This window comes from Anneissia japonica, unplaced genomic scaffold (assembly GCF_011630105.1).
Source record: "Anneissia japonica isolate Jap-2015-1 unplaced genomic scaffold, ASM1163010v1 scaffold401_len1656234_cov178, whole genome shotgun sequence".
Lineage (NCBI taxonomy): Eukaryota > Metazoa > Echinodermata > Crinoidea > Comatulida > Comatulidae > Anneissia > Anneissia japonica.
The window spans coordinates 1,573,819-1,601,243 of record NW_022745982.1 but is presented as its reverse complement, the minus strand read 5'-3'; the positions used below and the strand labels follow the sequence as shown (position 1 = coordinate 1,601,243).

At 35.1% G+C, this 27,425-nt stretch overlaps 2 protein-coding genes across 2 annotated transcripts in view; both read right to left on the bottom strand.

Moving 5' to 3' along the window:
- Positions 1–14,847, bottom strand: part of LOC117120120 (neurogenic locus notch homolog protein 1-like) — a gene marked incomplete at its 3' end in the record, with an annotated part of 70,849 nt that extends 56,002 nt beyond the window's left edge. The window contains 1 exon segment of the mRNA XM_033265131.1: positions 14,679–14,847. Coding sequence (XP_033121022.1) covers positions 14,679–14,847 — 169 coding nt within the window.
- A 634-nt stretch (positions 14,848–15,481) lies between these two features.
- LOC117120119 (neurogenic locus notch homolog protein 1-like) overlaps positions 15,482–27,425 on the bottom strand; it is a 41,956-nt gene continuing 30,012 nt past the window's right edge. The window contains exons 25-38 of the mRNA XM_033265130.1: positions 26,737–26,847; positions 25,644–25,961; positions 25,027–25,099; positions 24,586–24,639; positions 22,939–23,013; positions 22,727–22,790; positions 20,647–20,736; positions 19,897–20,097; positions 19,042–19,092; positions 18,125–18,157; positions 17,746–17,778; positions 17,364–17,396; positions 16,348–16,365; positions 15,482–15,598 (exon numbers count right to left, since the gene is read on the bottom strand). Coding sequence (XP_033121021.1) covers positions 15,482–15,598; positions 16,348–16,365; positions 17,364–17,396; positions 17,746–17,778; positions 18,125–18,157; positions 19,042–19,092; positions 19,897–20,097; positions 20,647–20,736; positions 22,727–22,790; positions 22,939–23,013; positions 24,586–24,639; positions 25,027–25,099; positions 25,644–25,961; positions 26,737–26,847 — 1,271 coding nt within the window. The remainder of the gene's footprint in view (positions 15,599–16,347; positions 16,366–17,363; positions 17,397–17,745; positions 17,779–18,124; positions 18,158–19,041; positions 19,093–19,896; positions 20,098–20,646; positions 20,737–22,726; positions 22,791–22,938; positions 23,014–24,585; positions 24,640–25,026; positions 25,100–25,643; positions 25,962–26,736; positions 26,848–27,425) is intronic.

The following is a 27,425-nucleotide window of genomic DNA, read 5'->3' as shown; positions in this document are numbered from 1 at the left end:
ACTCAATGAAAAAGACGATGAGATGTCAACGACTTGGTAGACTTAGAACACAAATTTTATTTAAAACATGAATATTTCAACCCGTCCTCGGGTCTTCTTAAGCATGTGTGAAAAAGAAAATATAAGTTGGCTATTACAATAATTATGATAAAAAGTAAAGTATAATATGATTGGTCGACATTTTAATAGAATATAATGAACATACAAAAGTGTAAAATACAAAAACAACATTTTTAATCTGATAAATGTATATGCTCCAAATAATTATAAAGAAAGAACACTTTTTTTAAAGAAAAAATCGATGCTCTTTGTTATGAAAAAGATGCATGCATTATAATGGGTGGTGATATGAATTGCGTCTTGCAACGAAAACTTGACCAGAGAAACAGCAAAGATAACTATGATAATTCACCGTTAGTTTTAAAATACTGCATGAAGAAACATAATCTTATTGATATTTGGAGACTTCGAAACAAAAATAAAACCCAATTTACATGGAGGCGGAAAAATACTTATCGAAGGTTAGACTTCTGGTGTATATCCAGCACACTCCACAAAATGGTGATGTAATTCATAGTGACATAAGGCCTTCTCTTTTTACCGACCACCAAGCAATTTCTCTCAGAATTCGAAATGACCAAGAAAAAAGAGGTCCTGGTTTTTGGAAAATGAACAGTAGTTTTTTTAACGATGAAAAATACGTTACACACATGATACAAATAATCAAAAACGTAAAAAAAAATGTTTACAATCTCAATCCTGATTTGCTCTGGGAATATTTAAAAGTTAAAATTAAGGAATTCTCAATCAATTATGGATTGAAAAAAAAGCAGAAAAAAAAACAAAAAAAAAGAAGTCTTAACCAAAGACACAAAATACGACGAGCAAACAGAATGGAAACTTAATATTAAAAAGAAAGAATTAGACCGTATATATTCTTTCGAAGCAAAAGGCGCACAAGTTAGAAGCCGTCTTCAATGGTTTGAAGAAGGAGAAAAGAATACTAAATTCTTTATGGGTTTAGAAAAGAATAATGCAAAAAGAAAACATATTACATCCTTTAAAAAAAACAATGGTAAATATACATCAGACACAGATGAAATCCTCAGAGAACAAGTTAACTTTTATAAACACTTATACAGAAATAAAAATTTATCTGGGTCAACAATTAACGAATACCTCCAAAAATCCACTGTTAACCAACTTTCTGATGAAAATAAAAAGAAGTGCGAGGGTTTACTAACAATCGAGGAATGTAAAAAAGCGATTTTTAAAATGCGGCTAAACAAAAGCCCTGGATTAGATGGAATCACTGTAGAATTTTACCGCTTCTTTTGGGAACAAATCGGCAACTTGCTGTGTGACTCCCTTAATTTTTGTTTTAAAAAGAATAAAATAACAATATCACAACGTAGAGGTGTTATCATTTTACTTTATAAAAAAGGCGATCGTGAAAAATTAGAAAACTGGAGACCAATAACGTTACTTAACGTAGACTACAAAATTGCAGCCCACGTGCTAGCCACGAGGATGCAGTCAGTAATTAGCACAATCATTAACAATGACCAAAAAGGATATATCAATGGCAGATTTTCAGGGGAAAGTATCAGACTAATCGGTGATATTCTTGAATATACGGACAAAAATAAAAAAGAAGGGGCCTTAATTTTTATAGATTTCGCAAAAGCTTTTGACTCCGTTGACAGGCAATTCATGTTTAAATCACTAAATTGTTTTGGTTTTGGGGAGAGTTTTATACATTGGGTGGAAACAATGTATAATGAGACACAAAATTGTTTATTTAACAATGGATGGATATCAGAAGGCTTCTTAATGAATTCCGGGATTCGTCAAGGATGTCCCCTTTCCGCGTTACTTTTTATTTTGGTCGTTGAACTGATGGCCATTAATATCAGAAACAATTCATTATGTGAAGGCATTGCATTACCATCACTTCCGCATACAAAAACAGAAAATACTGTAAAAATAGCCCAATTAGCAGACGACACTGTAATATTTGCAAAAGATGAGGCCAGTATAGCTCACTTTTTCAAGGAAATTGAAATTTTTTGTACTGTATCTGGTCTGAAATTAAATAAAGACAAAACCAATGGTTTGTGGATTGGTTCTAACAAAAACAAAACAAACAATCTATCCGGAATCACTTTTGTCCGGGAACCCGTAAAATTTCTCGGAATTTTTATTGGCTATGATAAAAAAATTGGAACGACAAAGTTTCAAATCTAACACAAGCTTTAAAACCATGGGAAAAAAGAAACTTATCCTTCTTTGGTAAAGTCACAATAATCAAAACATTTGCGCTGTCAAAAATAATATACAATGCGATTATTATCGAAATACCGAGTAATATTGTCAAACAAGTTAACACAATTATATATAGTTTTTTATTGAAAGAAAAAAGAGAAAAAATAAAAAGAAACACAATCATGCAAGAAATTAACTCTGGTGGTTTAAAAATGATTGATATCGATTCCATGATCGATTCTTTAAAATTGTCATGGATAAAGCGACTTCTAAGCCCAGACCCTGGAAAGTGGAAATGTATTCCGTTATATTATATTATCCTTTAGAATATACAGTATGCATGACGCAGGTTAACCTATTTAGTCATATTTCTTTAAATATAATGCCTACATTCTATATGAATATGCTTTTTGCTTGCATACGATTTAATGACATTCACGCTTCTGGGAACGTTGTTGGAAAAATAAAGCTTCTAATGTGTTACATTTGAAAAACATAGCCCAATTTAATTATAAACTCTTACATAGAGTAATTCCAACAAAGAGGAGGTTATAAACATGGAATCTGTCTGCCAGTAATAGTTGTGAAACCTGTAATGTTATAGAAGACGAACAACACATGCTGTTCAAATGTAGAGATGTAAACCTCTGTTGGTCTAATGTTAGTATAATGTTAGCATCTTGTTTTAAAATGACTGATAAAATTCAATGGTCTAAAGTCGTTCTTGGAAATTATCAGAAACGTGTTAACGAAATAATCTCTATGCTTACCTTCTGTATATACAAAAGTAAAATGTTAAAAAGATTAGGGTTGGAGATAAAATGCCCATGGAAAATGTTCCTAAACGAACTAAAAGCTTTAATTGAATGTGAATTTATAATTAACAAAGAAAATGCAAAAAAAAAAAGGTCAAATATTAACCTTAAAATGTTAGAGACAAATTTTAACGTACAGATCAAATCGGATGTATATGATGTATTAACTGACTGATTTATTGGATGGATATTCAATAAAAAAAAAAATAAAAAAATAAAAAAAAAAGTAATTCTATATATGTATGTATGTATGGGTATATGTGTGTAAATATGCGTATGTAAGTATTATGGATATGTATATGTGTGATTATGTATACGTAATATTACCTCAATATTGCATGTACAGAACACTATAGTTAAATAAGCTATTTGCTATGATTGACTAAGTTAATTATTATTATTATTATTATTATTATTATTATTATTATTATTATTATTATCATCATCGTCACCATTATTAGTATCATTATTACTATCATACTTTCTTGACCGTTGGGTGATTATGCTTTGTTGCATTGATGGTTTGATGGGAGGAGTAATTAAATTATTGTATTAATTGTATAATGTTTAGAAATGGAAAAAAAATTAATGTATAAAGGAAATAGAATAATAGTACTAATCTAAAATAAGTGATAAATATGTCAATAGTAACAAAACAATATTTATGTTCAAAGAAATCATGGAACAAATAAAAGTGGGACGACCCCACAAAAGAGAAAAAAAAAAACCAGTGGACTGTATACCACAATTCATCTGTAAACAACTTGTCATACAAATGATCAAAACAATGATATACAATATTATCAAGGTTAGAAGACCAATCGGTTCTTATGTAAATATTTGTCGACATATTCACACGGACGGATAGATTAGATTGGATTTATTTGGTGTGGACACCAATGATAACCCGCCCCCTCACCTTTTGGAAAGCAAAAAAAGAAAAAAAAAAAGAAAAGAAAAAGAAAATGTAACGAAAAAAAGTGAAAGAAAAAATTGATCGCCCAAAGCGCCTCAAATGTTATTTTCGGGCGTCTAGAGCACCGAATTTTCGCGGGTGCATGCCCCCGAACCAACACCTAGAGTAATGTTATCTCGATCGGCACCACTTTCGTCCTCCTTTCGTACATCTGTGCATCCGCCCCTGGAATTTACTCCCAGTGGGGTCATTCTGGTGTGATTACACCGGGAGACAATCCCCTATACTCTTTTCCGAAGAGTGTACTGTGTTCTTTAACATGCACATTGACCATTATAACAGGGGAATAAAGATATTGAAACTTGCACAGAGCAGCAATGAAAATTGAACTGAGGACCAATAGGTCTCCACATTTCAGCGCACACACAGTGGCTTCCACCAGTTTAGCTGACTAAGCTATAATTGCACTGATCCGTTTTTCCCCTCTATCTCAGGGGCACGTACCCCCCCCCCCGTTTTGCCACTAAATTTTAAAAGTGCTCTAAGAGTCTATGACGATGTTTTAGTATTCCTGGGGTATTAATGGCATATTATTTTATTGCTAGGACCATGGGCCCAAAATTACCCAAGCGGGGACCCTTCACGATTACACAAAGTAGAAACGTATACGTCGACATTATAAACATTATGTAACGTTTACAATTATATAGAAACACTAAAATGTAGCCAACACTAAATACAGCCACTCCCGCTATCTCTCCCTATCTAAAATCGCTGCATTTAACTGTTAGCATGCGTTCCCTTCTTTGTGTTATCTAGGAAAGCACACCTCTTTCTTCCTTTAGTTGGGTTTTCCATCGACCATCTAAGACAATTTTTAAAAGGCAATCCTCTCTAAAATGTATTGAATATTTGTAAAGAATATTTCGACTACTTCTGTAGTCTTTTGTTATAACGTATATATAAGTTAAATACTGGTGTTGACTAACTTAATCACTTGAATCAACATCAGCAGAGACAATATGCTGTAAAGCGAAATAATAAAGTTCTTTTAAAAGAAGACAGAATTTCTTTCTGACGGGTTACGCCTGCACATATTTGATGTAAACCTATAATTTTTTCAACTTACATGCTTTAAAGGTTAAAAGTAAGGTAAGCAGTCCAGTAATGAGACGACTTCCTGCCATGTTAAAATAGGCTTGTTTGCTATTAAAAATAATAACAATTCCAGGGCCTGGTATATCGTATGATTTATCCGAACTATACCAATAATCACCTAAAGCTTGACTCAATTTTTAGGCCAGGAGAAGTGTTGTTAACAAGTGGAGAGTAATTGGTTATTATATGGAAAGATACAAAGGACTGCCACGCTCTATGGATATCAATTCACTTCATTTGAAGCGTAACGATACCCAAATCAATGGCTTACATTTGGCATTATTCATGAGATATTTCCAACTCCGCACCCTGTGAGCGCGTTAGACGACGCAACGCCGTCTGCTGATTTTCGCGGTACCAGTCTAAACAGATATTTTTTTTTTTTTTAAACAAACAAACAAACAAACAAAAAACGATCCTTTGCATGTGGGTTGTGGCGTTGTTTTCCCCATATAATCGCATCGCTCGACAACCGTCGGGCGCAATGAGTACCCGGCTACTGCATTATTTGTCTATTGTTTCTGGGTGTTTTCCCATTTTCCTAACTCATCAGCAGAATAAGACACAATAGAGTTACAGGATTTGGCGGTAGAAGGGGGAGGGAGGGGGTTGCGTGAGAGTTCACCTGTAGGTGCCCGGAAATTGCTCATACCTTAACAATCTTACCGGTAATTCATATAAACAATTAATACAACAATTATTTTTCTTAATACAATTTAGGGGGTGCGATTGCACAGTCTGCACCATTCCCACCCCACCCCCTCCACCCGTTACCGCAATAAGAGAGCAGCATAGCTCGGCTAATCGGCTAATCTGGAGGTAAGCACTGTGTGTGCACTGAACTGTGGAAATCTCTAGGTCCCCGGTTCAATTCCCATCGCTGCCTCTTCTTGTGTTTCAGCTGTAGGGCTGAAATACTAATAGTGCACCGTCTTTCGGATGAGACGTTTAAGCCGTTGCACGTTAAAGAACGCAATACACTCTTCGAAAAAGAGTAGGGATGTCTCCAGGTGTACTGCCCAATCACCACCAGAAGGACCCGACTGGAAATAGGTGTTATATATATACACACATATATATATGTATCTATACATATATATACTTTTCACATACATACACACACACATATATATATATAATTATATATATATACATACACACATACATACATATATATATATATATATATATATATATATATATATACATATATAGTAAAATTGTAACAATTTAACGGCGTACTGATACAAGTCAAATGAGCAAAGCTTATGAAGGTACTAAGATTTGGAATGCCTTACCATTAGACATAAAAATAGCACCAAGTCTTATTTCCTTCAAACTAAAAATAAATATGTACCTTTTTCAAAATTTTCAAACATAACTATTAAAAAAAATCATTTTACTTAAGTATTTAAGAAACCCGTTGTCTCCTCCTGTTTCCAAATCCAAATAATTATATTGTACTGTTTAAACAAAATTGAAGATTTAAAATAATTCATTATTCTGTATTTTCAAATCACTTTCATTTTAATCTCCTATAATCTCTCATCATAATGTATATAGGCCATTGTTACTGAATAGATACTTATCTATTTATATGTATATTTTGAATCCCTTTATTTTTTTATTTGAAGTTTTTGATTATAATTATAATTATTACTATTATTATTATTATTTTATTATTATTATTATTATTATTATTAATATTATTATTATTATTATTATTATTATTATTATTATTATTATTATTATTATTATCTTTTTATATATGTTTATCCATTTGTCTTATCTACATGTTATAAAAATTATATTCAATTTATTTAAAAAGGGACCCACTGCTGAAAGCTTTGCTTGTCGTGGTTTTTGGTTAAATTATTTTATGAAAAAAGGAAATGTTGAATAAATTGATGATTGATTAATATATATATATATATGTGTGTGTGTGTGTGTGTGTGTGTGTGTGTGTGTGTAAATCATCAAAGAAAGGTAAATACAGTGATAAAGGACATGATAATTTATATTTATATATATATATTCTCTTTCGTTCTCTCTTCAACCTTGCAAACTGAAGAAAAAACCAATAAACAGGTACAGAACGTCAGAAGCATTAATGAGAAAATCCATATAGTAAACAAAGGACGGGCTTGTATCATAACAAAAATGAAATTGGTTCCACCAAAAAAAAAAACACTAACCACTTGGTAATAAAAATAAATTTATCTCTTCATCATTAGGTCTAATGTAAATTTCAAATGGAAATAGCACTAGCAAGCTAATAAAGGCTTAGACGCATATTATGCTTACATACTGCCTAGTGATGCCGTTGATAATGTATGCAGGCAACTATGGAAACCATTTTATCGTTTACATCTGAATTATAGTGAAGCGAAATGCAATTCTCTTACGTGGAATTCACAAATTCTCTAGTGGAAATTAATTAATAATACGTTGCAATTTTACTTAAAGTGGAATTGCATTCAACTTAAGTCTATTTGAATAACACTTCAGTGCAACAGTGGTAAATGATAAAACTAATTTCCATAGGTACGTTCAGCAATCAAAGAATGGAACAAATTACCAAATGAAATTAAAAACACTGTGAACATAATTTTGTTTAGAAAATCAGTAACAGTAACAAAACACGTATGTCTAACATGCGTCTATAATTACTGAAGGTGATGATTTTCAATTTTTTTTATGAAATGGTGAGAATGTAAACATGGTACTTCAGAAAACCATTTATTCTGATGCATAAGTGAACTATTATAATATGTAAATTAAGCATGTTATTTAGTCAGGTCTGACGAGCATTATACTCGTATTTAATTCAATTGTCAATCTGTGTTGACCAAACCAATCTTTGTATTTTAACCTTTGACATTTTAAGGAGCATACGAGGTACATTATTTACTATCATCTGTTATATGTTCTGTTACCAGAGGATAATAGTAATTTAAGTGTTGTGCTCTCAAAGAAGAAAATAGAAACCTGCCGAAGAGTGCACTTGTAGCTTGAGCATGGAGGTTTCTACCTCTATGACTTTAGTGACTCCAACGACTCTTAACTCTTAAAATCAAAGAAGGGTAAAGGGAGCGTGAAACTGTTGAAATCACAGACAAACTGTCGATATGTTCCTAAATAAAAAAAATCAACGCGAACATGCAGATTTATACGTTTGACGAACTATATTAATTATTCTGGTGTGGATGGCTTACAAAGTTACTGCTGTTTGACAGCATTATAGAATACACTTGTTAGACTACTACCCGGAACCACAGGAATAACACTCGGAACAAAAATGTCCGATCAGCTAAATCTGATTAATATAAACTATCAACCGATTCATCTGTGTGACGTGAATTTAAGATTGAGCAACCGGCTTTTATTAGTTCCCACTAACACAAAGCAAAGAAGGTCGTTTCATTGTTATACCAACAACAATACTACACGCATAAATATAGCACATGTATCTTACGCACCTTAAACACCAAGCTATTCAACACCATTTCATATAAATTGTACAATCGATGCAAGGTTATGAATATAGGCTATACAAGTTGATCAAAAATGTGGTTGCATGTTAATCACATGAATTGTTACATGAGAACAAAGAAACAGGATTCTCAACCGAAATATGACTGATTTTCTGAGCGTTATTAAGTGTTGCAGAAACGTCATCTTTACAATTATAATTAGGGTCTAGTCAAATCTTCAGTACACAACCACATAAACGACAGTGTCTATTTAGGAAAAACATAGGACTATGTCCCCATCGTGATTAAAACCTGTAACTTCCAATCACCGTTCGGATATTAATCTACCAGCTGAGCTGGTTTTCCAAAGACACTTTTCTCAAATATTCATTGGATATATAATAGTGGAGGTACATATCCATACCAGAGTTACAAACATCAGAGAAAGTTTTGCAGGAACGTCATCTTTACAAGCATAATTTGGGTCTACTAGACTTTTCAGAAAATATCCATCGCTTAAACTAAATATAGTTGAAATTAAATCGCGGTATGATATTGGACCAATCCCTCACTTTCCACAGCATATCAGTTCCATCTCCAAATCATCTAATTACTATCTTCGAAATATCCACAGAATCAGACAGTACTTTGACAAAACTCAGCTGAAACTCTTGTTCATGTTTTTATTTCAACAAAACTCGATAACTGCGATTCCCTTCTTTTTCTGCTGCCCTCTACTTCTCTTTACCAGCTTCAAAAAATACAAAATTCTGCAGCCCGTGTGTGTACGCTTAAACCACACCGTCATGGTATTACGCCCATAATCTTGGCCTTTCATTGGCTCCCCGTTAAACAAGGAATTGTTTTCAATATCTTTATTTTAATATATAAAGCTTCATTATTTTCTCGTCCATCTTATACCACTCGACTCAAATAATTCCTCGATATGTTCCATCTCGCCGTCTTCTGACAAATCTTTGTTATCTGTTCCTTGTTTCTGTACTAAGGCTTCCGGTGGTGGTACTTTTTCTTGTGCCGCATCTTCTCTTTGGAATGAACTCCCATCTTAATCTGATGATTCTTTTAAAATAAATCTATAAGACTTATTTGTTCACTGAACTTCAGGGTACAATGCGCCTTTGATCATTTTTTGATGTTTGATTGATTGATTGATTGATTGACATCAAAGAGTCTCACAGAGCACAGCAGTCTAAAATGAAGAGTACTAACATAACACTCCCGGAGGAACCAACTTACTTACTTGGTCGTTAGGCCATCCATTCCTTGGGTAGGGCCCTCAGTCTTTCTCTGCTAGAAGCAACACTGGATGCTGTCACATCATTCAAGTTTGTTCCACTTTGAGTTCAATCGGTTGATGAAAGCTGTTTTCCCACTTCGGTTCTTTTCTGCTTACAAAAAATTTCATTTAATGACCTCTGAGACCCTTCCTTGAAGGTTGCGGAAAACATAAATCAGAAGAAGTTTTGTATTTGTTGTATATCTTATACAATAATTATATAATTCCAAAATATATATCTCCTTCCTCCTGTCCGCCAAGGGATGATATCCTTTGAATATAATCTACAGTGACGTTGTAACCGAACTCAACAACGAAACTAAATGGAGAGTTTCATTCTAAATTTGAGGGACTGTGGCAAGCGAAAGTCACAGTCGAGAATGTTCAATCCCGAGCACCATTGTCTACACTTCGGAGATTTAGACACTTAAAGCCAGGAATAACATTGAAAGTTGTACAAGTTGTAAGACACAAACAGTGTGTTGTGATATAAACTGAAAACGTTTATGAAAAGCTCTGGAACCGTTAATGAGATAATGTCAAATGTCAGTGGAATAAAAAAAATGTTAAAATAAAAATAACAACGGACAATGGCTGACTTTGATGACAACAATAACAAAACAATTAAAAGCACACATAGGATTTTAAATAATCTATGACGTGCCGCATGTGGCCAGCACTTTTCCCACATGCAACGCATGCCATTGATCGTGATACAATACTCTAAATACTGATTTGCAACACTTTCAGTGGAGCTTTTTGTTTCATCAGTGAAGTAATAACATTTTAAACTTTTAATAGGCCTTAAAACATTTACATAAACAAACACCACTGCTATTCAGTATAGCTGTAGCGGAGAAGTATCTTAAAAATAATGTTTACATGCCCTTTCTTGTACTTTTGTTCAACATGTTAAGCTTGTTCCTTAAAAAAACAGAGCTACACTAAACTTTATAGAATGTTGTAGTAACTGGACACTTTCAATGTCTGCTCTTCGTGATACAATTTCGCTGAAGGTAGGCATAATAGTAGGCTAGGCGTAAAACGTGCCGGTGGTGTAAACTAGTTTTACATAACTAAGTGATGCGTTGGCACGGTGACCATGTAATGTAACCAGCGCAATAGGATTCAAACCAAACATAAAATATTCCTATTCTGCTGACAAGTGTTTATTACCTTCGCCACTGCAAATTATGTATTCACCGCCCTCTGTTTGTCGAGCTGTTTGTCTGTTACCAAAATTACGCAACAAATAAGAATTTAGTGGAATTTTACATAATAATCTAAGAAATAGTCTTATTAGCTTTTGGGAACATAAGGCCAAATGGCAAGTTCAAGGTCACAGAAATTCGAATTTTTTTTCCCCCTATGAACTTACCCAGAGTATAAAAGAAAATAATGGAATCGTCCATACACCTTCTGCGTATTGTTCAGTATCCAGAAACAGGGCGGAGGTGTGCACATTATGGAGTGACTGCTCGAGTATTAGTTTCTCAATGTTTAAAAGATTTGGGTCTTTTAAATGCTATTAACCTTTCATAATAAAATGTTTTTGTCCTGACTGCATATTAGGGAGCTTTCGATTACACGACGGCGGTAGGACGTAGAACGTAATGACGTCACTAAAAGTCATCTCCGCATGCAAAAACGTTATGGTCACGTCGTCGAGTAGATTCTGAAGCGCAATTTGGCCAAGTCTACGTACGAGAACGTATGACGCCAGTTAGGACGGTCACGCATGAGTGATTCCGTTGTAGCGTCGGGTCGTCGCACAAATCGAAAGCTCCCTATTATATTATTATAAAACGTCATCCAAGCATCGATATCAATATTTGTTAATGATCGATGCTTGGATGACGTTTTATAATGCTTAGTTTGCTGTAAATCGGTCTACCCTAAATAAACAAGAGGGAGAGAGAAACCGTTAACATAACGTGATCATTGTAAAAATAATTGAAATTAATTCAGTAATATGAAACGAAAACGTTATTTTTTTTTTATCTAGAGGGCTCTAATACAATACTATTGTGTATTGTGGAAATATGTTTTTGTTTATACCATCATGAGTGTAAACACTTTAGGTCACAAAGACTTTAAGTGTATTTGGGCTATTGTAAAGTAAATAGTACAGTATTGGGTTGTGATGGGGTATTGAGAGCACTGACATTATATGTGGAGTATACAAGCAAACTGTGGAGAAAGTGTTGAGTGTAGAAAGTAAGAAGTAATGAGGAGTTTTGAGCTGTGGGTAGAATCTGTTATTATCTGTGACATATTGTTACGGTATTTATTCAAATAAATGCCCCGGGGCGTTTACTGTTGAGAACGGTTTTCGAGGGGCCTTTATTCGAGGGAGGCGTTTATTATTTTTTTAGTGTAAAATCAATACTGTACGTATACATAACACAATAATTAGCGTCAAATGTGTTTTGCGTGATCTTTAATTTAAAAAATGTAATCTAAGTAGAACAATAATAGAATGTGTTGAGCACACATGGTGTTGCTACCATTGGGTTTGTTTACAGTCATTTTGGGGGTATATATTCGAGGAAAAATAAACGGCACGTGGCGATCATTCGAGGGAGGCGTTTATTCCAAATGATCCTCTCGAGGGGGCGTTCATTCAAGGGGACGGTTATTCAGAGCTGGGCCTTTATTCTAAATTAATTAAACCTTAACAGAGATGCTTTAACAAAATGGCAGCTCCAGAGCACAGTCATTTTGTTTTTCTAAGTGCATTTGGAAGAAAATAAATGCTTTGTTGAATTGAATTTAATCACGTCACTTGTTAACGAGAGCGCAAATTTCATTGAAAATATTATTTGTTCAAACCTGAAACCATGTGGGAGATGTATAAAACTTAGGTCAACAAATCTCAAAGTTGTATGCAAAATCTATATGCGCGACCCAATTGCGTATTTATTAAAGCTTGTAATAATATACACTACCGCCATGATGAATCCGATTTATCCCATACGTCTGTAGCTACAGAAAGCCGATAAAATAGGCCTATTATTGACAATTGAAAGGTGTTTAGCGAAGACGGTCATAAGTAAACCCTCTCTTGTAAAACCACAAACGACTATAATACTCGCGAAAAGGCCCGGCCTTCCAGTCAAATATCACCTACACCATCGCATAAACTAGGTAAAAATAAATCCATAGTTCAATTATAATTGATAGGAATTCGTGGACTTTCTATATAATACCGGTTGAGAGAAATTGTTTACTATTGCAGATTCCTTTTATTTACCGTTACCAATATTTACATAGGGTATATGCATACATTACCGCAAGAGGATTTAGAGTTATATATATATATATACATACCGTATTTGCAGTCTGACATTTTCAATATATATAAAGTAATCCAACTGGACTCCCAACCTTGAGGTCAGGGGTTCGGACTCTCACTGTGCAAGTCGCTTGGGCAAGTCCTTGGGCAAAGCACTTTATCTACGTTTGTCTCTCTCTACCCAGGAGTATAAATGGGTACCCAGTGGTTTACTCCTGGGAAGGAAAAAAAGGCGGCGTGGAAAGGAACTGGCCACCCTACCACACAATACCGAGGCTTAGTACAATGGGCTCACAGCTCATTCACCTACGTTCAGTAATGAAAATCCAACTATAAATTTAATGCAAGTATCTGATGAATGTAAATTATTAATACAAATTATTTTACCTATTGACGCCTTTTTTAGACTCAAAACAAGTTTTTAATAAACCACTCTGTATTTATAACCATTTTGGTCGTTGTTATTGCTGTTGTACTAATAATTATGCAGGGCTTTTGTAACATAACTGACTCGTGTATTTCGAATATCAGTTTTTGTCGAACACAAAAAAACGTTTAGTAAATTCGAGTAATCTTTAACAACAACTGAGGGCGTCATCAAAAATGAGTTCGGAGCGTAGTAAACCATGATACGCCAATTTTATCAATTTTATAACTCTCAAAGTGTCCGATGTGTGTAACTCATACATGCCAGCAACTGAGTAAATAAAAAATTAGATGGATGAGTTTCATCATAGATTGTAAGTAATTTGACGCTACGCGCTAACTGAGGGCGGGAGGCCAAGCCGGGGAAAGGTTTGGGAGAGGGGTGACCACTCTCTCATGGGGTGTGTCCCTTCTCATTAGGTTGGGGTCTGGAAATGATTCCTGATGATGACATAATTAATGTCGAAATATTGAATCCCAACACGATGGGGTGTATTTCAATACTTGGAGTATGTATTATACTTTCTTTTACTTCGTTACATAAATCACATATTGCAGCAGTTTAAAAATTAAATTCTGCTAATTTTCTCTCTTCTATATCTATATTTTTTACTTTAGTCTGACAGATATACTTCCAGTCTATCTCATTTTCTAAATCAAACCTTTGTTCCCATTTTGATTGTGATATGGGTTTTACTCCGACGATGTTTCTCAATATATCGGAACATGTTTTAGAGGACAGATTATTTATCATAATGTTTTCTCTTTTTTTTTAGCATTAAACATAGTAATCAATTCCTCCCCATTTGGTTCTATATCCTCAGTTTCATTATGTTTAGTTTCCATGATAGTAATCCACTGTTTTGGTATAAATTGCTTAATTAAGATTAATTAATTAATTGTGACATATCCAATTGTTATTTATTTTTTTATTTTCTAATAGGGCTGTTTTGAGGGTTAACATTACATCCTTACAGAAGTCTGATGTAGATTATACCTCCGCTAACCCATTCTTTAAGATACAGTGATTTACCTTTGTTTGTTATGTTCATATTTCCGCAGATGACATGGTCTCCTATTTCCCTTTTATTCTTAGGCACATCAGGTTTTTCCTCCCCGTATACGATTCCATGCTTCGATAGTTTCCTTATAAAATTGTGGTAGTTTTTCATGTACTCATTCTTAACATTTTCAAGTGTCATTCGGTAGACTAGATTCTTACCATATTTATTAAATTAACAGAATGGAATTGTTCCATTGTCTGAGCTTCCATTAAGCAAACGTTTTACTCAGAAATTACGGAGACTATTTCGTTGTATTCTAAAGTTTGGTGCTTTTATTCCTCCTTCCTCAATGTCTAATACCATAGTTTATCGTTTATTTTTTTTCCTATCCCATATAAACTCAAATATATATATATTTTTTGTAAATGCTTATGTACATGCTCTGGTATATTAACAATACCGGCTGTGTACACAAGATTTGATAAAGCAAATGATTTAAGTATAAGTGTTTTCCGAAATATGTTAACTTCCATTTTTCCACCTGTCCAGAACGATTTTTAGTTTCTATTTTCTCAGACCAGTTTCTTTCAACACACATTTTGTAGTCATGCCCACTATAAACACCTAGTATTTTTATTGTACAATTTGGCCATTTAATGCCACCTGGCTTTTCCGTCTTACATTTAGACGCTCATTATTCATAAACCTTCACAATTTTCTTTGTTTATTTCAAGACCATAAACTCCACAAAAAATATTCAATGCTTTGTTCATCCTTCAGAAAGAGGGTTGTGTCATCTGCCATTTGACATTTCTTTAATTCTTGGTTAGTTTCAGGTAGTTTTAGTTTTTTTCTCTCTTTCCTTTATTGCTACAGTTAAAATAGTGGGGTTGTTTGTGCCTTGGATGGTAGCGCCGCTCTTATTGTCGTAAATAACATTGGCAGAAATCTGAAAGTAAGATGTATTGATTTCAATGGCCTCATAAAATAATTGAATTAACATGATCACCATTACTATCGCTGCCATCATCTTTCTTTTTATCATCACACTGGCAACATCATCTGGATTGAAATTATAGTTGTAATTTATCATTCTTAACATTATTCTCATCACCAACTACGCCAATGACCTTTTTTGTCGACACCATAATACCATTCATCATCACAATCACATATAATCATCGTTGTGATTTTACCACCACAGTAATCGCCATAATGACCATCATCTTCGACATTCGTGGTTTACCACTCCCAATACTGCCGCCTTGATCACCATCACAATTTTTATTATCACCGTCAATACACACGACCACATTTCCAAGAGTTAGAAATCGTTTAAATTGAAATACCGTAAAACTTTGTTTGAACCCCTGAGTCACTATTCCTTTTTTTTTATATGGGTCACCAATACAGTATCGGGTCACTATATTGAGCATACGTTTGGTCTAACCATTGGAAATTGGTAAATGCAATAGACCCTACTGTAGTGAAAGATTGTCGACTTAATATTAGCCTATAAAGTTTTGGCATCCCAAATCCAAACCCCAATGTGTCCATATTAGAGTAGTGGTTCATTATTATTGATTACTTAGGGTGTTTACTGCTTGAGAAATGGTCACAATAGAGTGCAGTAATGTGTGGTTCAATCAGAAGTTTTACGGTAACATTAGCTGAACGTTTTAATTAAGCTACACTTACCTGTTGTGCATTCATGCCCTGTAAAACAATTAAAATAATAAAATAAAATAGCCTCATTTTATGATGTATTTTAGAATGATGTCTCTAGTACAGTGGTGTAGGAGTCTTGAAATGTGGGGAGGAATGAAGGTGGAGATGGGGAGGGGGCCCGATGATTAAGAGAGGGGGAAATAGGTCGCAAAATAAGGTGAGGTGATTTTTATCCACTTAATTTAAGCGTGATTTTTTGCTTCAGAAATTTTCAATGGGGGCGACTGGCGGAGGCGAGCATTTTTGAGAGGGCGTGCGGCCCCTCCCCTTCCCCAACCACTAGATACGCTACTACTCTGGTTATAATTCCCCTATTTAGCAGTATGTGCGGAGTGTAAGGCCTAAACATAACTATTATCATCACCATCTTAATGATCAGCTCGAACTACAGATATTTCTGTACTACCACCATAAACAAAATCATAACCTTGAATACCATCATCACTACCATCATAGAACAACAACACTACCATCATCATCGTCACCATCATTACCATCAATACCACCTCCATCAGCATCATCGTTATCAGCATTATCGTCAATAACATTGTCGTCGTGGTCATCATCATCATCATCGTCAGTCGTCGTGTATTCATTTATATATTTATTCTCATTCATCATCATCGTCACAAATGCATAGACGTACCACCACAATCATCATAATAATAGTTGTGATATGATCACTGGTGTCTATTTTAACTATAAAAAAAAATAAATACACATATAAAAATAATGTGTTTTACAGCCGAAAACAGGCCGCACGTGGATACAATATAGCCTATTGAAGCTAACAATATAACAAAGAGATCACATATACCGGTAACAGGAAATCATCATCAATATTATATTGAAAGTGTAGGCATTCTTGTGTACTACTATTAAAATTTGCTGATACAGTATTAAGTCACCGACAATAGGCTAAACGTTTTTATTTTAGTCATCTTACTAAAATCGAGGCGATATGAATATGGAAAATAAACACTCACTCCTTTATCCAAACCAGTGTAGGTGTTGTCCACCTGAAAATTAATTATCATTTATTGATTAATCATTATCCAATTAGTAATATTGCTCACAATTTAATGAAAGATTTGCTGATTTTACTGAACTAAACTTCATTATTATAAACTTATTAAAACTAATACAATTCAGTGTTTAGGTTTTGTTCGGTAAGTTTTCAGCCAAACAAGAAAATATATTCTTGGTCAATCATCATCAACATTATATTATTAAAAGTGTAGGCATTCTTGTGTACTGCTATTAAAATTTGCTGATACAGTATTAAGTCACCGACAATAGGCTAAACGTTTTTATTTTAGTCATCTTACTAAAATCGAGGCGATATGAATATGGAAAATAAACACTCACTCCTTTATCCAAACCAGTGTAGGTGTTGTCCACCTGAAAATTAAGTATCAATTATTGATTAATCATTATCCAATTAGTAATATTGCTCACAATTTAATGAAAGATTTGCTGATTTTACTGAACTAAACTTCATTATTATAAACTTATTAAAACTAATTCAATTCAGTGTTTAGGTTTTGTTCGGTAAGTTTTCAGCCAAACAAGAAAATATATTCTTGGTCAATCATCATCAACATTATATTAAAAATGTAGGCATTCTTGTGTACTGCTATTAAAATTTGCTGATACAGTATTAAGTCACCGACAATAGGCTAAACGTTTTTATTTTAGTCATCTTACTAAAATCGTGGCGAAATGAATATGGAAAATAAACACTCACTCCTTTATCCAAACCAGTGTAGGTGTTGTCCACCTGAAAATTAATTATCAATTATTGATTAATCATTATACCAATTAGTAATTTTCCTCACAATATTGATTGCAATTAATGAGAGATTTGCTGATTTTACTGAACTAAACTTCATTATTATAAACTTATTAGAACTAATACAATTCAGTGTTTAGGTTTTGTTCGGTATGTTTTCTGCCAAACAAGAAAATATATTCTTGGTCAATTGATTATGTATAAATAATAATTATCATTCCTATATTCTTTTATAATAATAATAATAATAATAATAATAATAATAATAAAATTATTTATATAGCGCTTTTCCAAAAATGATCGAAGGGCTGAACAGTATAAAGTTATGTACAATTAAAATACCTTAGGAAATAAAGTGTTATTGTTTTACTTTTAAACAACCTTGTATGCCTTTTTAAAAAAAATATTTGAAACATACATTGGTACAATATTAAGTAATTTTTTTGTTCACAAAATAATGATATCTTTATTTCAACAGGCAGTATATGGGCGATTCTATTATTTTCTTTTTGCTAGAGGGTACTCAAGGGGGAAAATCGAATTTCCATGGCCTTGGCCTTTGGTCTTTTCTTTTCTTAGATTACAATGTATCATTCCAATAAATGTTATTATGACATTATGACCCATTCCTTAGGTTTGGCGCAATCTTGCTACAAGACAGACAGACTGACAGGGGCGAATACGTAAGTTCCTTGGGTAAGGTCACAATATCTTTTAACAGCCAAAGCAAATAATCAAAGAAAAAGACAGACAAACAACACGACAAACAGTGGTGAATAAATATAACCTTGGCGAAAGTATAATATAACGAACAAATCAAGTAACTGTTTACAAACCAAATAACACAAGACAAAAAAATATAGTATACTTACCGGTCTTAGGATCGTGGTATCTTGATGATCTACATTCTTTGTTCTTTTTTTCTACAATGTATATTATGAATAAATCAAATTACGTCATTTATCATCTCATATCATAAGTCTATCATAATAGGCTGAACCTAATCTTCGAAAATACACAATGTCAAATCAATACAATACTAAAAACAGACACTGATCATTTTTTTGTTCTACTTGACACAACTATATGCGATGTCCTAGGTTTGTATATATACATGCACACTCAGGGTGATTCCCAGTGCCCTTCAGTCGCAAAATGCATATTGTGAGATTGATTTTACGCACTGCAACAGCAGGCAATCACAGAATATCAGGATAGGCCTAGGCCACTAGCACTTATTAACATTTTTACACCTACCACGTCTCGCATTCGGCGTGAGACACTAACGCATTTGGGGGTCTGTCTTCCGCTTAAGGACCAAAATCTCACTCATAAATGTAATGCCTATATTATAAAATATACCGTATGCATACTATTTGTGACATTTTTTTACCGAAGCTCTCCATCGACAGTACTTAAAATATCATGGTAACATTATGTATGTCAACTAGCTCCACTAGCACTGTAGATGTAGTTTCTTTTCAATCGATAACATTTGAAACAATTTGTGTGGAAACCTGAAATGCATGTATTCTCAAGTAAAGGGGGGAAATTCAGATCCTAAATGCATTTTCGAACACTTATGAACTAAAATTTCCAGGGGCGGGAGGGGAACAATCCACACACCCCATAGGGCCGGAATTCTCTAGAGTCTCACGCCTGCAAATTTGTTTAACTTGGAATCTCTGCATTTTCAACATATATAACGTCACCACAAAACTACTTACGAAGTGCACGATGAGTGCGATGACAATAGCCGCACCAACCACGACAATAATAACACTAGCCGCAATGATGCCAATCTTCACATGATCGTTCTCGTCTTTTGGTGTATCCTCCGGTTTAATTACTCGTGGTTCCTGAACACTTCCTTTAATGACAGGAATGCTTTGGTTGGCATATACGAATTCCACATTCCCAGAATCAAGCTGAAATTATGTTTATGTATTATTGTAGAACATAATCAAATTTATATCCCTGCTGTTTTTGTAAAGTACATGTTTATGATTTCTATTGTACTGTCTTTTAAATGTGTGTCACCGTTGGACTATGTGTTCTGTGTTCTGTTCATTTTAGCTTGGTTACATTAAAATCGCTACACTGTCGCTACAGTGTTTTTTAACGGAATCGTTGTACTCTATAGCAGTCCGGTCTCCGGCGTAATGTGAAAGGCTCTCCGATTCGAGACGACCAATCAGCATCATCGAAAGCGTTGCATCCTTAGTGGAATCGCGTCGATCGACTTCGCAGTGTTTGTGCTTGTGTGTTTTCAGGACCTCTATTGAGTTAAATATTACGCCTACCTGGTAATGTAAGTTAATCAACAATGCAATATAATAATAAATACGTGTGATTTAGAAAAGTGGATCTTAAGAAGCTTTTTGAAATAGAAAAGGTTTGGGCAATTGTTGAATTGCCTTGGATATACTAGTATGCCTAAAATCCTAAAATACGTATGTATGGTGTATGATCGTTACCTCTTCGACCATTTGGTCAGCCACTGCCTCAGCATCAATGTTATCATCATCGACAAGTTTAAACTCAACAATAACACTGCCCCTACGTAACTACAGAATGCAAAGATAAGATCGTATCCATTATCGTTTCATAAACGGCAGTATTTTCAAATTTACTTTTTCAAATAAATAACATTATAAAAGTGTGTAATGTTTAATGGTTTTACCTTTTAATAGTACCAAATTCTGAAATACATTATGTACACCTTATAATTTTGCGCTAATTTAAATATATTATTGCGTAACGCTTGGTTCCCATACAATTGCTACACAGTCACTACAGCGTTTTCACTGCAGCAATCCTTGCTCCCTGATTCCCTGATTCAACTGACCAATCAGCGTCGCCCAAGGAGACGGCAATAGCGTGTAGCGATTGTATGGAAACCAGGCTTTATGCACAAGTGTTTAAACAAGGAAGGACATCTCCGCTCTCGAACATAGCGCATGCGTACAATCCTTTGATCTTTACTGTGGCATCGACAATCCGATACTAGCTGCGTGTACAGCCGTCAATTATTAGTCTAAGCGTGCCATACTTTTTATGGTGTTAGTTACTATTTTATTAATTTTGGGTACTTCGCAATGTCTGTTACATCTGATTTCTTTTGACCACGAGCTTGTTAAATGCTTCTATAAAATACAATTTAATTCATAAAAATTGACCTACAAAATGAGAAGTCGCAATTGAAATTTTACGATTTTTGTAAAATCTCATGTTCTTACATAACATTAAAATCTCATTTTGACAATGTTGGACTAAGGTGCACAAAACAAAAAATTTTAGTAGATACAGAAATATCATTTAGTTATTCTGCCAAGTGAATCTCATGAACCACCGGACACCACCTCATCTGTAAAATTAATGTTGAAATAATGAATATAATTTCAGTCTAATGTTAGTGCAAAGTATCCACCACACGACGCTCGATTATCATGGCAACTAACACGCGCCTGGGTAATTCGTCACTGGCTGACGCTTAATAAGGCCTAGTTCAGATTAGGTGGATAAACCCGGCTCAACTCACCGGGTTTATCCACCTGCCAGTCTGAACTAGGTGGCTTATCTCAAGCCGGGCTGTGTTCCTATAGGCTAGTAACTAGGCCTGGCGTGCAACCGTGTTGCGGGGGGTCTTGCATTGACTTCGGGTGACGAAATGACCAATCAGCATTCAATTACGTACGCTGTGAGCGAGCGTACGTTTCGCGAGCAATGTTTTGAAACACGTTTCCTGGTTACGGTTTATTATTATGCAAATCTGAACTCACTAGTCTGAACGCCCGGCAAAGTTAAGCCGGTCTTAGCGTTGAGCCGGGCTTAACTCAAGCCTGGCTTATCTCCAAGTCTGAACGTAGCCTCATAATTGGCCTGCTATGGATTTTGTGACAATCAGCGTGTAGGGGCGCGCGGCGCGTAGGATGTCGATGCCAGAGATACATCCTTTGAAGTCCCGAGGTGTGCGTCCTTATGTTGAATTGCCATGTTGTTTAAACATGGTTTAACCATGGAGGTATTATAATACCTTCATGGTTTAACAATTAACCATTAGATTGGAAAATCTAAAGCGTAAAAAACGGGGTTCTCACTCTATACCAACATCCAAATACCAATATGGAGGTACACTCTTGTCGCTGACCGGTAATCTCAAAATGGACCTTTTCAGAGTGCCAATCAAACTTAATAGCCAATTAGAACAGGGCCAATGATATGCGCATGTCCCACAGAACAAGTGTTTACGTAAGCCGATATAATTTGTTGGACCTTCGAAACATGCAAAGAGCGGGGCTTGAACGGTCAATTGAGTATATCGTCCGCATTTTTAAAACTAACTATAGCCGAACTTCGAACTTGTCGTAGTCGTAGTGCTAGTCGAAGTTCGTTTTAAGAATACGAATGACGTAATTTTTAAGTTTTAGCTCGAACTACAACTAAAGTTTGTTTTAAGAATATCAGGGTATGTCATCTCCGATCCACAGAGAAGTTGAGATCACGAATAAAAACAACACAGTTGGAGCAGAAACCTAGTTTATACTATTATCTTACCTGTACGTCTTTGATATTTTCTTTAGGGACTCGAAATTTTGATGCCAACGTGTTTTTAATCTCACTGTAAATAATAAAATAAGATGTATTTAAATGCATGCCTGAACGACCAAACATGTTTGACGATGAATGGCGACACGTTAGAGGCGATTTACAATTAGTGGAATATGGGGGTGACGTCTTGATAAAGTCATCATTGAAAATGCACCTACTTTTTAAATTCTTCTTGGTTGTTCTCGATACGATCGAAATCCAAATCTAAACTGAAACCCAACTGAAGAATAGTGCTGTTCGTAGAAATTAATAATAAAAAAAAAGTTAAAACATTTTAAATAGTTTAAATGATTGAGGTACATATATACATACATACAAACCATACATGCATACATACATGTGGTACTTGCATTCATGCATTTCATATTTCCCATCGAATATGTTCATGCCGAGGCTGGTGTGCCGAAGTTTGCATGTGTTCGTGATTCGGATTTCACAAGATTACAGTCTCGACCCTACCCCACGACACGCAATGAGACCCACTTCAAAATAATGTAGGTAAAGCGACTAAGCAAGTCTTTGGCCATTAACATCGGAACGATGATTGGTTAGACAACTGTACTGTTGTATTTAGATTGGCTTGGAGCATTCTGGTGCTTTTTCCCTTCTCCTGTTGCAGAAAGTAATGTAGGTGGCGGATGAGGTTTACGTGCATTATAAAGGTCATGACGGCAGGCACACCGATTTTGTGTGAGTTTTTCCCATAATGCTGATAGGATGTCACGTGAAAGAAGATCTCGTTTAAGTACATTTTTGTATCGCAGTTTTTGCGTCCTCGAGGTCGTTCTGCACATACTAGCTCGCCGTAGAGGATGTTTTTTTTTGGGTTTTTTTTTTTTTGGGAGCCTAATATGATATTTTCTGCAAACATGTCCAGTCCATCTGAGGCAACGTGCTCTTTAGCATAGTGACATTGTCAGTTGCGCCGGTCATATCCAAGATTTTAGTATTTGGTATTTTCTCTTCCAAGTTACTTGGAAGACAACGAAAGTGAAAACAATTAAGGCAATGCTCCAGCTTGCGATGGGTAGCCCATTTTTCACTGCAGTAAAGGAGAATGTTCAGGACACATAGAGTATAAATCCTGACTTTGAAATTAAATCAAGGTTTCTATTTTTCCACACTTTGTTGCAAAGCTTTCCAAATGTTGTTTTGCTTTACCTATGCGGTGACTTATCTCGAAGTCTAGGGAGTTGTTGTTTGTTACTGTGGAACCAAAATAAGTAAACTTATCGCCAACTTCAAATAGAGTGCCATATTATTATATTGGGTGAACGTGAAGAAGAATTCCATTTTCAACACCTGTGGTTTTACGGAACTTTTCTGAACGACGTCTTTGATATTGGACTGTTGCCTGCATATCTTGGTGAAAGGCTGTAATTATAGAGAAGAGAGTTTCACGACAGCCAAATTTCTGGAGAATTGCTTAAATACCGGTCCGGTTTACACTGTCAAAGTGCCTCTGAGGTCAATGAAGATAACGTACAGGGGATGATGTTGCTCAACGGCCATGCCTTGCGTCTGAATCTAAAACAGAACACCATATCTGCAGTAGATCGAGAAGAACGAATGCCACATTGACTCTCTGGGAGAACACGAACGGCTAAGACTTGGAGACGTGGTAACAGTACTTTGGCAAAAATCTTACCTGCAATACTGAGTAATGAAATTCCTCTGTAGCTTTCCCCGTCAAGTCTACTGCCTTCGTTCTTATAAAGCTGATAATGTTAGGCGTAACTTTATGATATTAAATAAACATGAATTATAGCAGAAATGAGCATTAAAAAATCGTACTAAAAACTTACTTATCTGGACATGCTTTTTCTGTACAAGCCCACGTTCCATCTTTCAAACAGACACTAATGTTGGAAATTAAATATATGTTTGTAACTAAATATGCTTGGAATTATGATTCAGAACATTAGATAATCAAATTAGGAATATTTAAAATTGTGTGTAATTGAAGAAATCACACTGAAAAATGAAGAAGGCCTACAAAATAATTTAATATCAAGTATACAGGTATACTATTAGCATGTTTAGAGGGTTTTCAAAATCACAACGTAGGGCGGAACGATATCAATTTGGTTCCACCTACTCTGATTATGTATACATTTATTCTTAAGTTGTGGACATGAAGCTGAACATTAAAAAGTAGGAAAGTTAGCTAATTTGCATAGGACCTCTGATATCATCATTTTGATACGATCCCAAGAAGTCTTTTAACATTGGAATTTTGGGCTTACCAAGTGTTGCACGCATCTTCGTGATCTCGTCGATCCTGTTTGTTGTAATTCTGTCCTTTATACAGGCAAGTAGCTAAATTATGTAGAACAATGAATAAAGCAAATTGATTAATACTAATAATAATACTACTGGTGGTACCAGTGGTGGAATGGCGGATGCTCCCCCTACTAGTTGAAAAGACTAAAACACAATTCGTCGAAGGGAACACAATTATATGTATTTTTTAAATATTAGCACACTCTAGAATCGATTAAATAAGCCCTTGAAGCCCCCTACTCAAAGTTTCTGGGGACTTCGTCCCCTGAACCACTTCCAAGAGATTTTGAGTGCGCTCACTTACGCCCACTGTCGTGGAAATCATTTACTCTGAAACAGGGTAGGCCTGATCGAAGTTTTGTCTACCATTTTCAAATTTGTTTAAATCCGTCAAAAATATGTTTTCAGGTGTCGGTATTTTTTTTAAATAAAATGCTAGTCAAATTTAGTTGGCAATAAAATTTAAAGACAGTAAATTTCTTATTTCTTTCATAAATTGTTGAAATTTATAATTATTGACAGCTTTTCAAGAGTAGGTATATTAATAATTAAAAAATATGGTGTAGGCCTATTAATTTACTTTCGCAATTCATTTGATTCCCTTGGTCATCGAAAAATTCTGCTTTGCATTCCCCGCAGTAGTTTACTTGACACTCAGCAGTTGGGTATTTGGCGCAAGTCATGACGGTGCAAGGGTCTATCACGCACGTCACCATGTCTCCAAATGGGCAGTCATGACAGTCAACCATATTGCCATCTTCATCGTAGAATTCTGCGATACATCCGCAGTAGTTAGACGCGCAGTGAGCATTGGGGTTCTTCGGACACCTAGCCACATGACATGGGTCAAAGAAGCAGGTATCTGGAGGTGTTCCGTCTGAACACACAGTCTCCTTGACTGAAAACAAATTAAATTAATGTGTTATTATCATTTCATTTTCATAACAGTTATCACCGTTAACCTGCTCCATATATTTATCATTCATACCGCCATTCGACTTATCCACACCATCACCATAATCGTCATCATCGTCAACGACATAAAGTTATGATTATATCTACCAGCACAACGACTTCCAATACCATCATCATCATCATATCATTATTATTATCATCATCATCGCCGTCGTTTTCACCTTCATCATCCAATCCAATCCAATCAGAACATTTGTAAAGCGCCTTTCTTTGCCGATACGAAGCGCTGCACCCCACATATTTAGGCACATCATAACCCACAAGCAGCCGTGATCATTGCCATCATTATTAACATCATTAGCATCTCCACCACCAACAACAGCAAACATTAGCAACATTATTATCAACATCATCCTCATTTAAAAGCCTTATCATCTTCATCATCATTATTGTCATTTACAAGCTTTATCAACATATTTGTCATTGGCGGCCATTATCATCAATATTATATAATCATCATAATCATTATCTTCATCAATGGGACGATTAATATGACTATATCATCACCGAGGTTATCATCATCAACAGCAAGCAGCATCGTCGCCATAACTATTATTATCATTATCAACGAACAATATCATCATTTATTCATTCCGGTAATCATCATCGGCATAATAACCTAATGGCGATAGATACATCTTACTGCCTCACTAAAATCAAGGAAAATTACGATGCATACAAATAATTAACATTCGTACCGGCGATCTCACAGAACTTTCCAGTAAAACCAGGAACGCATGAACAATCGGCAGCTTCTTGAAATTCCATACAGCTTCCAAAATTCTTACAAGGTGATTCAGCACAAACGGCTATTTGAAAAAAGAAAATAATGTCTTAGAAAAATTGAGCAATAAGCTGATTAGAGGGTGGGGGCAGGCTTCTGGAGCAGAATGTGTAAAAACCATGACAAAGACCCCCATAAACCGTCAAAACGATGAATTTGGCGAGGCCTTACACCACCTCAGAGTTCTAACACAGACCCGGACCGGACCCAACCCCCTTAGTAGGGCCCGAATAACCCTCAGATGCCTCAATGTCACCATGAATGTTTAGAAAGAGTTTTCTATCCAGTAGTGGATCCAGGATTATATTTTGCTGGGGTACGAAGGCGAATGGAAATCGAGGAACTATGGTCTGAATGGGGTCTATGGTCCAAGTGGATGGATTAAAGGTATTTCATACCTACTGTGGATACTAGGTGTAGGCAGCGTAGGCTCTTGGAGTTTTAGCCATTTTAATGTTTTATCACACTTGGTAAGAACGTTTTTGGCTTCCTACTACTTCTGAATCTGGTTGGCGGACAATTATTATTACCTCATGATTCTTTTGCTCGTTCTTGCCTACTTTTATAATTTTTAGACGTTTGAATTCACTTATGAGATGAGAT